General features: G+C 37.7%; 1 protein-coding gene across 3 annotated transcripts in view; it reads right to left on the bottom strand.

The window, feature by feature from the left end:
* Positions 1-13,700, bottom strand: part of JAKMIP2 (janus kinase and microtubule interacting protein 2) — a 225,893-nt gene that overhangs the window by 14,761 nt on the left and 197,432 nt on the right. For all 3 annotated transcript variants that reach the window (XM_001380683.5, XM_007474041.3, XM_056811596.1), the window contains 3 exons: positions 11,772-11,849; positions 10,405-10,608; positions 3,843-3,908 (listed from right to left, as the gene is read on the bottom strand). In XM_001380683.5, coding sequence (XP_001380720.2) covers positions 3,843-3,908; positions 10,405-10,608; positions 11,772-11,849 — 348 coding nt within the window. The remainder of the gene's footprint in view (positions 1-3,842; positions 3,909-10,404; positions 10,609-11,771; positions 11,850-13,700) is intronic.

Here is a 13,700-nt window from a genome sequence, read left to right as displayed (position 1 = left end):
TTTTGAAAACAACTGATAAAAGCCTCACCAGATGCCATTTTGGTGACCATTCTAATTATCTCTGAAAGTGTCATTCCTTCTGTGGGGTAGATATCAGTTCAAGTATCCAAAGATAATAAAGATAAAAACTGCTATTCACTGGCCTGACTCTTCTCTCTGGGCTGAGGAATGGGTAGAATGTAAGTTCCTTGGAGGCAAGGTTAGTTATGCTTTTGTTTTGTTTTGTTTTTCCTACATCCCCAGTGCCACACATAGTACTTCTCATTTAGCAAGTGTTTAACATATTTGTTGAACTGAGATGAGAGATGCAGCTTTTATTCCTTTTCCAGGCTTATTACCATGGGCAAAGAGAAGTAGGCTCCTAGGGGGGAAAGTGTGTTTGATGCTAACAATGTCTCACACTCAGTATGTCGCAAACAAATCATTTCTGTCAATCCATAATAACCCCCCCCACACACACACATCCAACAACCCAACACTTCGTAATTGATATGTGAAAACCAAAGATAGGTTATAGACTATATGTGATGTAGGATGGGGGCAAGAAATATGGATGCCCCTAAAATTCTCTAAAGTATGTACATTACAGAGTATTTGTAGGAAGAGTGCTTTGCAAACCTTAAAACTACCCTATAGAAATATGAACTGTTATTACTACAAAGTGCTTTGTTCAACCATCCTGCAAGGTAGGGAATTCAATGATGATGGTAATTATTATTCTTTTGAACCTGTTGTCTCTTGGATATAGAGAACTCCATGTAAGAAAACTATTTCTACTAATGTAGATTGATATTTCTCTGTAATAGATAACCTTAGACTCTAAGACACAAAGATTAAGTGACTTGTCCAGGATCACAAAGCTAGTATGTCTTAGATATGAGATTTCACCCAGATCTTACTAATTTGGAGGCCAGCTCATGATCTTCAATACCATGCTACTAATCAATGATTATTATCCCCTTTTAATGTATAAGCAAAATGAGGCTTAGGAAAAAGAACTGACATCTAAAGTTACACAACTACTTGGAATTGTGGAGTAGTAGATGAGGCACTGGACTAGGAACAAAGAAGATTTGGGTTCAAATTCTGTCTCAGATAAATTAGCAGTTGTCGGAAAGCCTAAGAAGCCACTCAATCTGTCTATTCTGTTGTTATTGTTATTTTCCTCTAGAAAATAGGGTGATTTCCATTTAAAAATATTTTTTTCACTTAGAAAATAGGGCACATATGATTTTTTTTTCATTTAGAAAAGAGGATGTTTGACTTGATGACCCTTCTAGATCTAAATCTATGATATAACTAGCAGAACAGGTATTTGGACCTGGGTAACCTTGACTTAAAAGTAGAACTTTTTCAGACTTGTACAAAAATATTCATATTTTTGCGCTCTTTGTGGTGGCCAAAAACTGGAAAACGAGGGAATGCCCATCAATTGGAGAATGGCTGAGCAAATTGTGGTATATGTTGGTGATGGAATACTATTGTGCTCAAAGGAATAATAAAGTGGAGGAATTCCATGGAGACTGGAACAACCTCCAGGAAGTGATGCAGAGCGAGAGGAGCAGAACCAGAAGAACATTGTACACAGAGACTAATACACTGTGGTATAATCGAATGTAATGAACTTCTCCATTAGTGGTGGTGTAATGTCCCTGAACATTCTGCAGGGATCTAGGAGAAAAAACACTATTCATAAGCAAAGGATAAACTATGGGAGTGAAAACACCGAGGAAAAGCAACTGCCTGACTACAGCAGTTGAGGGGACATGACAGAGGAGAGACTCTAAACGAAACTCTAATGCAAATATTGACAACATGGAAATGGGTACGAATCAAGAACACATGTGACACCCAGTGGAATCACGTGTCAGCTATGGGGGGTGGGGGGAGGAAAAGAAAATGATCTTTGTCTTTAATGAATAATGCTTGGAAATGATCAAATAAAATATTATTTTTTTAAAAAAAGTAGAACTTGTTCTTCAGCACTAGTCTTTAGTGGCTAGTGGCCAAAAAATTGCTAATATTCTGCTGGCCTCAATTTTCTCATTGTACTTTGGGCACTGAGGGATATGGGCTGTGTGGGAAGAAGGTGCCATGGAATTAGACAAGTCAGCTCTTGGGCTGTGGTAGGGAAAAGCACCTCTTTCTTCCTCCATGATATTCTTAGATGGCTATTCCAAGAAATGTCTCGCTTCCTGCTATTTTATGGCTATGGGAAAACCCATTTAATATGTTGCTTTTGAGTACAGAGAGACAGACTCCCCGAGTAAAGGAACTAGTTGGGGTAAGAGGAGCTGCCTCAGCTATGAGTTGCAGCCACATTCCATACGGCCTCAAACCAGGCAGTGTAAGCCTGAACAAGTGCAAACAGAAAAGATGTGATCTGGCCCTGTTCCAGTCACACAAAGGAAAGAGAATGTGAGTCTTTCCTCTTTTTCTCACCCTACCTATACTGTAAAAATCTGTAGAAGGATCTGCCTTTGACATGTGGAGAGAAAGGGAGTCCTTGTGATTGGTGCATTGCCAGTACCTTTGCTCCATATAGTTTTGCAGTTGAATTTTGAACATCTTGGAAACTATGGGTAAATCGAACTAGTATTTTGTAGAAATGACATTCTTAGAAGTATGTGTTTCTGAGTCTGATGTATTAAAAAGACCTTACTAAGTGTATGAACAATACACTTTCTCCAACACTTCAAGGTAAACAAAGTACTTTCTCCTCTTCTAAAATACGGAATACAAATATTTCTCTGAAGGGAAACTGGAGCTTAGAGACCACACAGGAAATCAATATTGGGGTCAGTACTGAAACTACAGTCATTTAATCAATAAGAATTTATTCATACCTACTATATTCTAGGGACTGGACTTGGCAATGAGGATGGTAGAACAAAAACAAAGCAATCTTTGTTCTCAGGGAACTTATATGCTATAAAGACACACCACATATTTTTACTATTATGCCACATGTTTAGTGACTTGACTTTTCAATTCATTTTCATTTATTTTGGCTCATTTGATTCTAGGGAGAGGAAGAAAATAGGCACAGGTCTTATTATTTCCATTTTGTAGAACAGAAAACTTTGAGAACCTGGGGAATTGTGATTTACTTGGAGATCCCTCTGTCAGTAAGAGAGTCAGTATTAAACTATAGATCTTCTGAATTCTGGGCAGCATACGTTGTTTCTGATCTAACAACCAACCTCAGCTTCTCATACACACCCCTTCACCCCTACATGCATACACAAAAATGTAGTATTCACTTTGGATAAGCTAAAATTCTTGGTCAAAGTCCCTTTCTGGGTTCTTAGGTGGCCGGGAAGATGGTTTTATTCTTTTAGGTCACTAGGGAGAGCATAAAGTCCACTACTTGCCAAGTCCAGTGCTTTAATTGGATCTCTGGTCATAATGTGAAAGATTAACATACTCCTTGAAGTGTCTACTTTATTGTCCCAGAGGAAAAGAGATGGGAGTGTGAGAGAGGGAGGAACCAGAAAAAAGGGATATGGGAAACCAGAACCATGGGGATTCTGGAAAGCAAAATACATATATGTATATATGCATAGGCATATATAATACATACATAAAATAAAAAGATGGCTTTTAAAGAGTGGGAAACAGGGAAAGGGAAGACTGGGATGAAGAACTGGGCAAAGAAATAACTGTTGAGAAAGATGAATGGACACAGTGGGAAAATTAAGGGAAAGGGACATTATTCAAAGGCAACATATAAACCCCCAAAGTTGAGAGGAATGAGAAACTAAGCAGGAAGGGGAATATGTATTATATTTGGATTATTTAAACAGTTCAACACCAAAGTCACTATAGAAATCAGCACATACCTTTTCTTCCAAATCCTTTATTTGTCTTTTCTGGATGTCAGTTTTGTCTTCTAAGTCTCGAATTCTCTGAAATCAAAGACAACAATCTTAGCTCCAGCAAGAGATTTAATAATCTACTTATTAAAGTGGTACAACTCCTTCACTCTTTGAATCATGGGGTGGGGAGACAGATTAGAGGATATGTCACCTGATTCAGAGCAGAAGCTTGGACATGGAGTTCTTTTGACAATATCCCTGACAAGGTCATCTACCCTCTGCTTGAAGAGCTGCAAGTAATGGAGGAGCTCATGACCTCCTGAAGCAGAGCATTCCATTTCTGGATAGCTTCAATTATTAGGGAGCTCTTCTTTACATCAAATTTAAATCTGTCTCTGTAAGTGTCACCTATTATTGCTCCTGGTTTTGCCTCTTTAATCCAGCAGAACAAATATAATCCATCTTCTATAGATGGTTTCTATAGATGCAACACTTAAGCTAATTGTAGACAGTAATCATGTCCTTTCCCTTCTCCCCCACTTCATCTTCTTTTCTTCTGATTAAACATCTCCAGTTCTTCCAAACAATCCTTTTATGGCTCAGGCTCCAGTGCCTTTCCCAGACTTGTTGCCTTCATCTGGGCATGCTCCAGTTTGTCATGAAGTTATTTATAAAACCTTAGCTATCAGAAAGTATAAACTACAATTATTGTTTCTCTACCTGGGGAAAAATTATAGTAATTATGACTTAATCAACAATTAGAATGGCTTGTCTCAAATACATAGTGAATTCTCCTTTCCTTGAGTTATTCACATATTGCAGATTTTGAGCTGGAAGGGTCTAAATAAAGCTAGTCCAACTCCTCCCACCCCCTTTTTGGTTACAGATTAAGAATCTGGGGTCCGGGAAACTTAAGTGACTTCAGGGTCACAACATCAGAAAGTAAACATCAGAAGCTGAATTTGAAAACATGTTGGTCCTTTGACTTCAAATTCAGCATTCTTCCCCTTGCACCTTATTGTCCCTCAAATGTACAAGGAATTTTTGCTTAGATATAGGACAAACTACATGACCTTTAAGATTGCTTCTAGCTCTAACATCCTTTGAAAATGCAGACAAGATGACTTGTTTCTTGCCAATTTTGTGTAGTAAAGGCCAAGTCTCACAATCCCAGGATTGGAGATATATTTAAGAGAAAGAGTAAAGGCCAGCTGGGTGGCTCAATGGATAAAGTGCCAGCCTGGAGACAAGAAGTCTAGGGTTCAAATCAGGCTTCAGACATTTTCTAGCAATGTGACCCTGAGCAAGTCACTTAACCTCCACTGCCTTGCTGCTCTTTTGCCATTACACAGTAGCGATTTTAAGACAGAAGTTGAGGGTTAAAAAAAAAAGAGGAAGCCTATGGGTATTAAGTGATTCCATGTGAATGTATATATTCTGCTTGGGACAACTTTAGTTTTTAATATCTTCAGTGTTCATAAGTAATAAACAATTGCTCTACCTGAGGTTCTTTACCTGGGTTTTGTAAACTTGTCCTTAAAAAATATTTAGGGGTAGCTAAATAGCAATGGGAAGTACTGGGTTCAAATTTGACATAAGACTTCCTAGCTATGTGATACTGGGCAAGTCACTTAACCTCAACTGCCTAGCCCTTACCACTCTTCTGTCTTACCTATACTTAGCATCAATTCTAAGATAGAAGTTAAGAATTAAAACATTTGATAATTAAATCAATATAATTGATTTCCTTGACAATCCCACATATTTTGTTTTCTATATTTAAGAACCTTATCCTGAGAAGGCCTATAGACTTCCACAGACTACCAAAGAAGTCCATAATACAAAAATGGTCAAGAAATTCTGCTCTAAATATACCTACCTATATCTAGATATATATCTAAATCTATCTATCTATCTATCTATCTATCTATCTATCTATCTATCTATCTATCTATCTATCTATCTATTTATCTATCTGTCTGTCTATCTATTTATCTAATTTGAACTTTTCAGTAAACAGGTAAGGCTCCCACCTTAATTTTGAATGGTCAAAATTTTATTATTTTATTTGTTTGAGAAGTCCATCCTTTTCAGAGTATTCTTCATGCCCTGATCATAATGCTAGCCTTCCAGGTGGCTGTGAAAAATTTCTAGGGCCTATTACCATTGAGGGAAGTTGCAAAGGGTGAGATGAAATTGAAGCATTTTCCTTTAATACTTCTCCCTTTTAGCTTCCCTAAAAAAAGGATTTATTGCTATGGCCATAATAGAATTTTACTGTTTACAGAATATTTTCCATACAACAACCCTGTAAGGAAGGCAGTGTCTTACCACCTCTATTTTTAAAAGAGTTTATATTTTATTCTAGAATCAATAGGGGACCATTAAAGATCTTTGAATAGGGAAGTGGCATGGTGAGATCTGTGCTTTAGGAAGGCAACTTGCCAAGAATGAACTAGAGAGGAGAGAGATCAGAAGCAACAACCCATTAGGAAGGTTAAACAAAAGTCTAAGGAGAGACAAGTAATGTGGACTTGAGTTAAGTAATAGTTTGAGAGGGGAAAGTGTTTGTGGTGTGTGTGTGTGTGTGTGTGTGTGTGTGTGTGTGTGTGTGTGTGTGTGTGTGTGCGCAAGTCTCACATTCTGTGGCACTGGAGAAAATGCAAAGACAAGATAAGACTGGATCCCTGCCCTCTGCACACAAACAGATATGCAGCCAGATTTCACAGAGCATTTTGGCACCTCTAATGCACTTATCCAATAACATTTTATGCTCTACTTATTTATTTAGGAAAAACCACATCTGTAAGGTATGCGTGAGATATACAAAACAAAGGGCTATATAAATTCTTCGGTCATGGAAAGTCATTCTCATATATCCAATGGATAGTCAACAACCTGTGAGGGTCTTGCCAATCTCCCTACAAATAGTGCTTTGCAGTGGAGCAAACCTCATCTTAGATACCTGGATTCCTGACCTCCTGGTTGATGGTAAGTGGGTTCCCTGTTGGGTTTTGGTAGTCTTGGCTGCCAACTAATGCCTTTTACTTTATTCCAGAAGAGTGAATGACTACAATGATGACTAGAAGTCTGTTATGAGGAAATTAATGTTGAGTTGTAATCATTTCTATATGGAAACCTTTCTTAAACCTTGAGTTTCCTGTGAGCTTCCAAGGTAAAGTACAGGTATTCTTTCCACATTGTGACTTTCCTCATCATGATTTCAGTATATTGTGCTTCAGCATAAAAAAGTAAGTGGGAATTTTGGGGGAGCTTTGCAGAAACCACAGATGATATATGAAGACCAGCAGACAACATGGGAAAAGTTTAGAAACTCAGAAATGCATAGAATATATGTATAGTATTGTATGATATCAACATAGTTATCATTTAGTAACACAAATATACACAATTTCTTTTAGTGTAAACACATAAAAGAAAAAGAAAAAAATCAACTTCTTCTCTGGTACAAAGAGAGGACTAAACATTTTTATAACGATTTTTCAGATCAAGGAGGCTCAGACCCCCTAACCCCACTGTGATGTGGAAGAGATACCTATAATTTAAGTAAGCTCTAGCTTTCTGAACTTTTCAGACTATGCTGGTATCAATTCCTTGTGAGATTTTCCTTTACTGTGAATAAGTAAGGAGGGAGAAGTTGAGGTCACCAAGTCTACCTCATCTCTTAAAATATCCATCAATGAGGTATTAGTACGGGATGTCCTAAATTTGAGAGCTCAGACCAATCTCCTTCTCCTTTATATGCAAGAGCCAGTAATCACTTGCTCTCTTTTTTGCTCATAAGATTGGTGAGAGAGTCGTTCTTTTTTTTTTTTGCACATGCCAGTCAGTTGTCTCTCCACCATCTAAAGTGGTGTATCTCTGTCTGTCTGTCTGTCTGTCTCTGTCTCTCGCTATATATATATACACACATATATATCACTTGTGAGCTCACCAATTAATCCCTTCCTTGGACATCCCAAGACATCTCTGATTGGTGAATAGCCACTGAAAAGATGGACTTAGAGACTTCCACTCCTCCCATTATAAGAGGGGTGTGACCTTGCTGGGGCCTGGAAGACACTAACACATTCTGTCACATGGCAGGACCATTGTATTTTAAAGTTCATCATGGCTACTTAGCCTATTCTTGGTTTTTCAACAAAGTGAGGTTTCACCATGGCTAATCAGCCTCTATTTCTTAAAAAAGACAAAATATCCAACCCATTTTTATAGTCTGGGGGAGAAACTGGGAATAGCTTTGGCTTAGAATTGGACTATTTGGGGTTTTTCCTTTTGGGGGGCAGAAGGGGAGAAATTATCACACAATTCAATATTAATTTTCCATAATTAATAACAGATTTGTCTTGGGAATTTAGTCTCCCCCACCAAAGTACTACTCCTTTACCTTGCTCTAGCATGGAATTAACTGTGAGTTCTTCAGGGCTACACCAGAAGAATGTAATTCTGAAAGATTTTACCTAAGTGGATAAGCTAACAGATATGCTCCCAGGGATGAACCATGTATTTGTGACTAGAGTTCTAGCCTAACTGATTGGGCTGAAGACCCTTGGCAGAATAGTCGTTGGGTGATATATTCCATGGCCACAGCAACTCTCAAAGAATGTCCGTTAAGTGGTTAAGAGATTATGAAAGAGAATGGAAAGAGTATTCAAACCAGAAAACTTACAGGTCTTTGAAGAATTATCTACCAGTTCAATTTCCCCTTTTATGTTACAGATATCTCAAATTACTTCTCTTCCTGGACACAGATAAAGAGAAAGCACCTTCTCTGATTTTCTCTGTTTTTCTCTTTGGTTCTTTTTTTTCTTTGGTTCTCTCCAGACTTACTGAGATTCAAATTAGGCATATGAGTGGATGAACATTTGGGGTGGGGGCAAGGGGAGGGCTATATTCCCCCTGCCTTGTGGAAAGCATCCAATCATAGCATGATTAGAAAAAACAGGACTGAATTTCAAAGACAATTTTACAATTCCTCCCTGAATTTGGAGCAAAGAAGACATACAAATGAAGGGCAGCTTGGGTTGTTTGGTCTCATTTAACCATGCAGTCTTCAAAGATAATCTACTTAAAACATTATCTAAACAGGAATTTTCTCTGGAAAGGTCCCAATAACACAAAAGTCATTGCTTTAATTAGTCTAGCTAAATAACAAGTCAAGTTGGTCATCTAACTTCCCCTTGAAGACTGCCAGTGACAGGGAATCTACCAAGTATGTATTAAGGACACCACTAAAAGTTGGGAAGCTTTTCTTATATAATGCTGAGATCTTCCTTTCCCCAGTTTCTACTCATTGCTCTTAGTTCTACCCTCAGGGATCAAAGAAAGTGAAGTTTAATCTGTCTTCTTTAGATAAAAAAGAGTTACACCTCTCCTAAGTGTTTTCTTCTCCAGGAACCTTCCCATCCCTCTCAGCACAGCCGTACACCAAACCTTATATGTAATATTGGGTCTATGATCTAGACCTGGGATTTCATCAGTTTAGGGCACTTCCAGATGAGGAAACTCTGCCAAAGCAGGTTGGTACCTTCTCTGCAACTTAGCATCTCCATTGCCTAGAAAACTAAGAGTTTAAGTGATTACTTCAAGATTATAGTCACTGTGAATCAGGGCTGGACTTGAACCCAGTTCTTCCTGGCTTTGAGGGCATCTCTCTAGCCATTATAACCAATGATGGCTGAAAGCAATAGAGATGTTAAGAGAGAGAAGAAGAAACTGCTGGGGTTGATGTGATCTCTTCCTCCACATATCTGAAGTACTAGAAAGACTACCATAATGAATACATATTAAGACTTCTTTTGCTTGGCCTTGAAGTTGGAACTAAATAATGTATTCCAGAAGGTTTTTTTAAAGTATACTCATATTTTTAAAGAATTATAATAATAATAATGACTAGCATTTATAAAGAGCCTACTATGTACTAGCCATTGTGCTGAGATGTTTACAAGTATTATCTCATTCAATCCTCATAATAACCCTGCAAAGTAGGTGATACTATTACCCCATTTTAGAGTTAAAGAAATTGAGATTGACTGAGGACAAGTAAATTGCCCAGAGACATTCAATTAGTTAAGTCTCTGAAGGCAGATGTTAACTCAGGTTTTCTGATTCCAGGCCTACTGTTCTAATCATTGAGCTACCTAGCTATCTTGACAAGTTGTAGTATCTGCGCTAAGCAGAAAGAAACACACATGAAAGCATAGTCGTTTATTCCATGCTTCTCTGTTTATTTATATGAGTAGATGGTATACTGGAATCATGGACACCTGAGCTCAAATCCAGCCTCATACATTTACTAGTTATGTGGTCTTGGGCAAATTACTTTACCCTTGTCTGCCTCGGTTTCCTCATTTATAAAATGGGAATAATAAAACTTTTCTCCCAGAACTGTTATAAAGATAAAATGAAGCAATATTTCTAAAGCAGTTTGCAAACCTTTAAGTGCTAGATAAATGTTAGCTAATATTTTTATTGTTATTGTTAGTTGCCTTACATCCACTAGCTCTGTAAGTCTCTTTGACTTATAATCCTAATATTTGTCCCACACACACATACACACCCTTACCTGGTGAGCTTGTTGTAGTAGCTCCATTCTCTCTTGAAGTATCTGACAGTCATATTCTCTGCTCTTTCTCAGCATCTGCCTCCGTAACTTTTCTACTGCTGTCCTTAGTTCTTCTTGTTGCTTTTCACTTAACAATTCTCCAAACTTGATTACAGTTTCTTGCTGCAACGCATTATATAAAGTGGCTTCCAACTCCTGGATTCTCTGGTAACAGATTAAGAAAAGCTTGTTAAACCTAACTGACTCTTGAGCTGAATATTCTAGGGTTATTGATGTCTAGTACTGAGAAAACTGATTTGAACTTTATCTCTGTGAAATCCAACTGTTGGAGGAGGGAGAAAGCATTCCTAAGTCTTGGGAGGAGAAAGGCAGAGCAGAGCCAGAGAACCTGTAGGTCTCAACTTTGACTTTGAATTAAAATGTAAGAACATTGAGAACAGAGGTTGCTTCTTTCCTTGTATTTATATATCCACTGCCTGATACAGAGTAGGCACTTAATAAATATTTACTATTTGATTTTTTTTTGATCAGTAGATTTCAACTTTGTCAGGGTGGCAAAACTTGATATCATGAAAAGAGGGTTATATTTGAAGGCAGAGGCCTTGGGCAATGAATCCCTGCTCTGTAATGTATTAGCCATGGGCATGTCACTGAACTTTTCTGAACCCCAATTTTCTCCTCTGTAAAATGAAGAGTTTTGACCTGATGATCTTTAAAGTGTTCTCCGGCCCCAAATACAAGGGCTCTAGGCTTTATTCTTGATGTTACATATGACATGAATGAAAGTACTTATTATCCTTGGGAATGATCAAGTGATATCAAATTTTCAGTGGTCCCCCTTCTAACTTGGGGATAGAAAAGGGAGATAATGGGGATAATGGGAAAAAAACATGTATTTTTTAAAAATCAATTCTGTCCTATGATCCTTCCCTAATCATTTCTTCAGCCTCCTCATACATCCAAATCATTATTCATCATTTGTACAGTATTCACAATTCACATTATGCACACTAAGGCAGCTTGATAGATTAATATCTTACAAGTATTGACCTCTCACTTAAGTTCTCCTCCAGTGAATCATCAAGATGTAGGTGTAACTTGGAACTCTCAAAGGCAATGGCAATGAACGCAAGCTCTGGTAACTCCTACCAAGAAGGAAAGTATGGAACTCAGATGCTCTCTCTCTAGATCTACTTCTTTTCTGAGGATAACACTGCTTTGCAGAAACTGGTTTGTGACTTGCTGTCAGGGAGACCAGATATGCTCCTCTCGATTCTGCAGACCATCAAGTGTAGTAAAGGAGTTGAATTTCTATTCTATTCTGTGACTGGAAAACAATGACATCTATCTGAGTGATTTATACTCACCATATAAGCTTGATCAAGTGCTTGTTTCCGATAGTCTAGTTCTTCCTCCAAGTAACCTTTGATTTTGCAGAATTGTTCCTATAATGAAAGTCCATTTCGATAAGCCAAAAGAGATCAAATAGTCAACTGGGATGTGGTAGAAAATAGAGTATGGCCAGCTTATTGGAAGAGGTTGATAAAATTAGTCATTATAAGGCAAGGTGAACAAAATTCCCAAATATAGCAATTGAAAACCCAGTACACCCCCCAGATGCACAGAATATCCCAAAGTATAACATAAATGATCACTATGAGATCAATTTCGAGACCCATATCTTGGAAGTAATCTAACTTCTTACCTAGGGCAATGGGCATGTTTTGTATAATACCCAAGAGTTGTCATAAAGGGATTGTGAGGCTCAATGAAAGGAGACAATAATAGAATTATAGAACATCAGAACTAGAAGGGAACTTAGAGTATAGAATGTTAAAACTAGAAGGCATTTTTAGAGACATTTAGTCCAGTGCTTTTTCAACTTTTTGGTTTCAAGTTCTGATTACACCCTTAAAAATGACTGAGAACCCTCCAAATGTCCTCTGTAGAGGTTCCTGGGTCATACTTTGAAAATCACTAATCTAGACCAAACCTTTAATTTTACAGATGAGGAAACTGACCTAGAAAAGTTAAAGGTTATAAGTGGCAAAGTGGGATCTGGACCCAGATGATAGGAGTATAGATTTATAACTGGAAAAGATATCATCTAGCCAATTTCTCTCATTTTACAGAAGAAGATATTGAGACCAAGAGAAGTTAAGAGAATTACTGGAGGTCAGCCAGGTAGTAAGTGACAGTTTCAGGATTTGAACTAAAGTCCTCTGATTCTAATTCCAGTTCCCTTCCCAATGCACCATGGTTCTCAGACTCTAAATCTAGCTCTTTCCCCATTGTACCATGTTACATCTTCCATTCAGTTAAATTAGAAATTATTTTCATTTTTATGCTAATGTATTTGAAGTTTTTATAACAAAATCCTTCTCCTCATGGAGTGAAGGTGACCCTGGCTTCTTGAAGTTTGTGCCAATGAAAAGAGATTCTGCTGTGTCCTATCTTGCTTGAAAATTGACAAAGTTGAAAGTCAACAATGCTTCTGTTACTTGAAGATCAGCCTAAGTAAGTATGGAGAGGCCTATTTGGGCACTGGACATTGGGTGTCGAGGTTTTGTTTTTGTTTTCATCAACACAGCAACCCACAAAGAGTATAATTCTCAGAGAGGCTATCATCTGCATGGATGAAATACTCACACTTGGGAAATCATGAAGCTTAAACTTGTGTTTTATGTAGAACCCACCATCTGTGTTTATAGTGCCTCAAAGAAAGTACACAGTGGGGCAAGTAGGTGGCTCAGTAGTCTGAGAGCCAGGCCTAGAGACTGGAGGTCTTCAGTTCACATGTGGCCTCAGATACTTCTTAGCTATGTGACCCTGAGCAAGTCACTTAACCCCCATTGCCTAGCCTTTAACACTCCTCTGCCTTGGAACCAATATTTAGTATTGATTCTAAGACAGAAGGAAAGGGTTTTGAAAAAGAAAAAAGAAAAAACAACAATGTCTGTTTGCAGGTTTGACAAAAGTAGTATAGAATGAAATGTTCTCTCCTAAAATCTTCTTTCTTAGATTGAGTTAATAAAGCTAAAGTAAATAAGCCTGAGAATTCTGAAGCTTTCCAAACTGCAAAATTTCTGAAGGTTTGTGTTTGACTGGTAAATAGAATTTGGAGGATGATTTTATTTAACTAGCCACAAAGACAACTTTTGGGTTCATTCTTTTTACAGCAGCTTTTAGAAAAAATAAAACATGAAAGTATGTGACTTAATGATTGTTAGCGATCTCTGAGTATCTAGTTCCAAGGTGGGTCCATAACCACCACCCTCAATCCCAAAATAAACACA

Source organism: Monodelphis domestica, chromosome 1, assembly GCF_027887165.1.
Source record: "Monodelphis domestica isolate mMonDom1 chromosome 1, mMonDom1.pri, whole genome shotgun sequence".
NCBI lineage: Eukaryota > Metazoa > Chordata > Mammalia > Didelphimorphia > Didelphidae > Monodelphis > Monodelphis domestica.
Note: the sequence above shows the minus strand (reverse complement) of the source record. Positions and strands in the feature narration are given on the sequence as shown.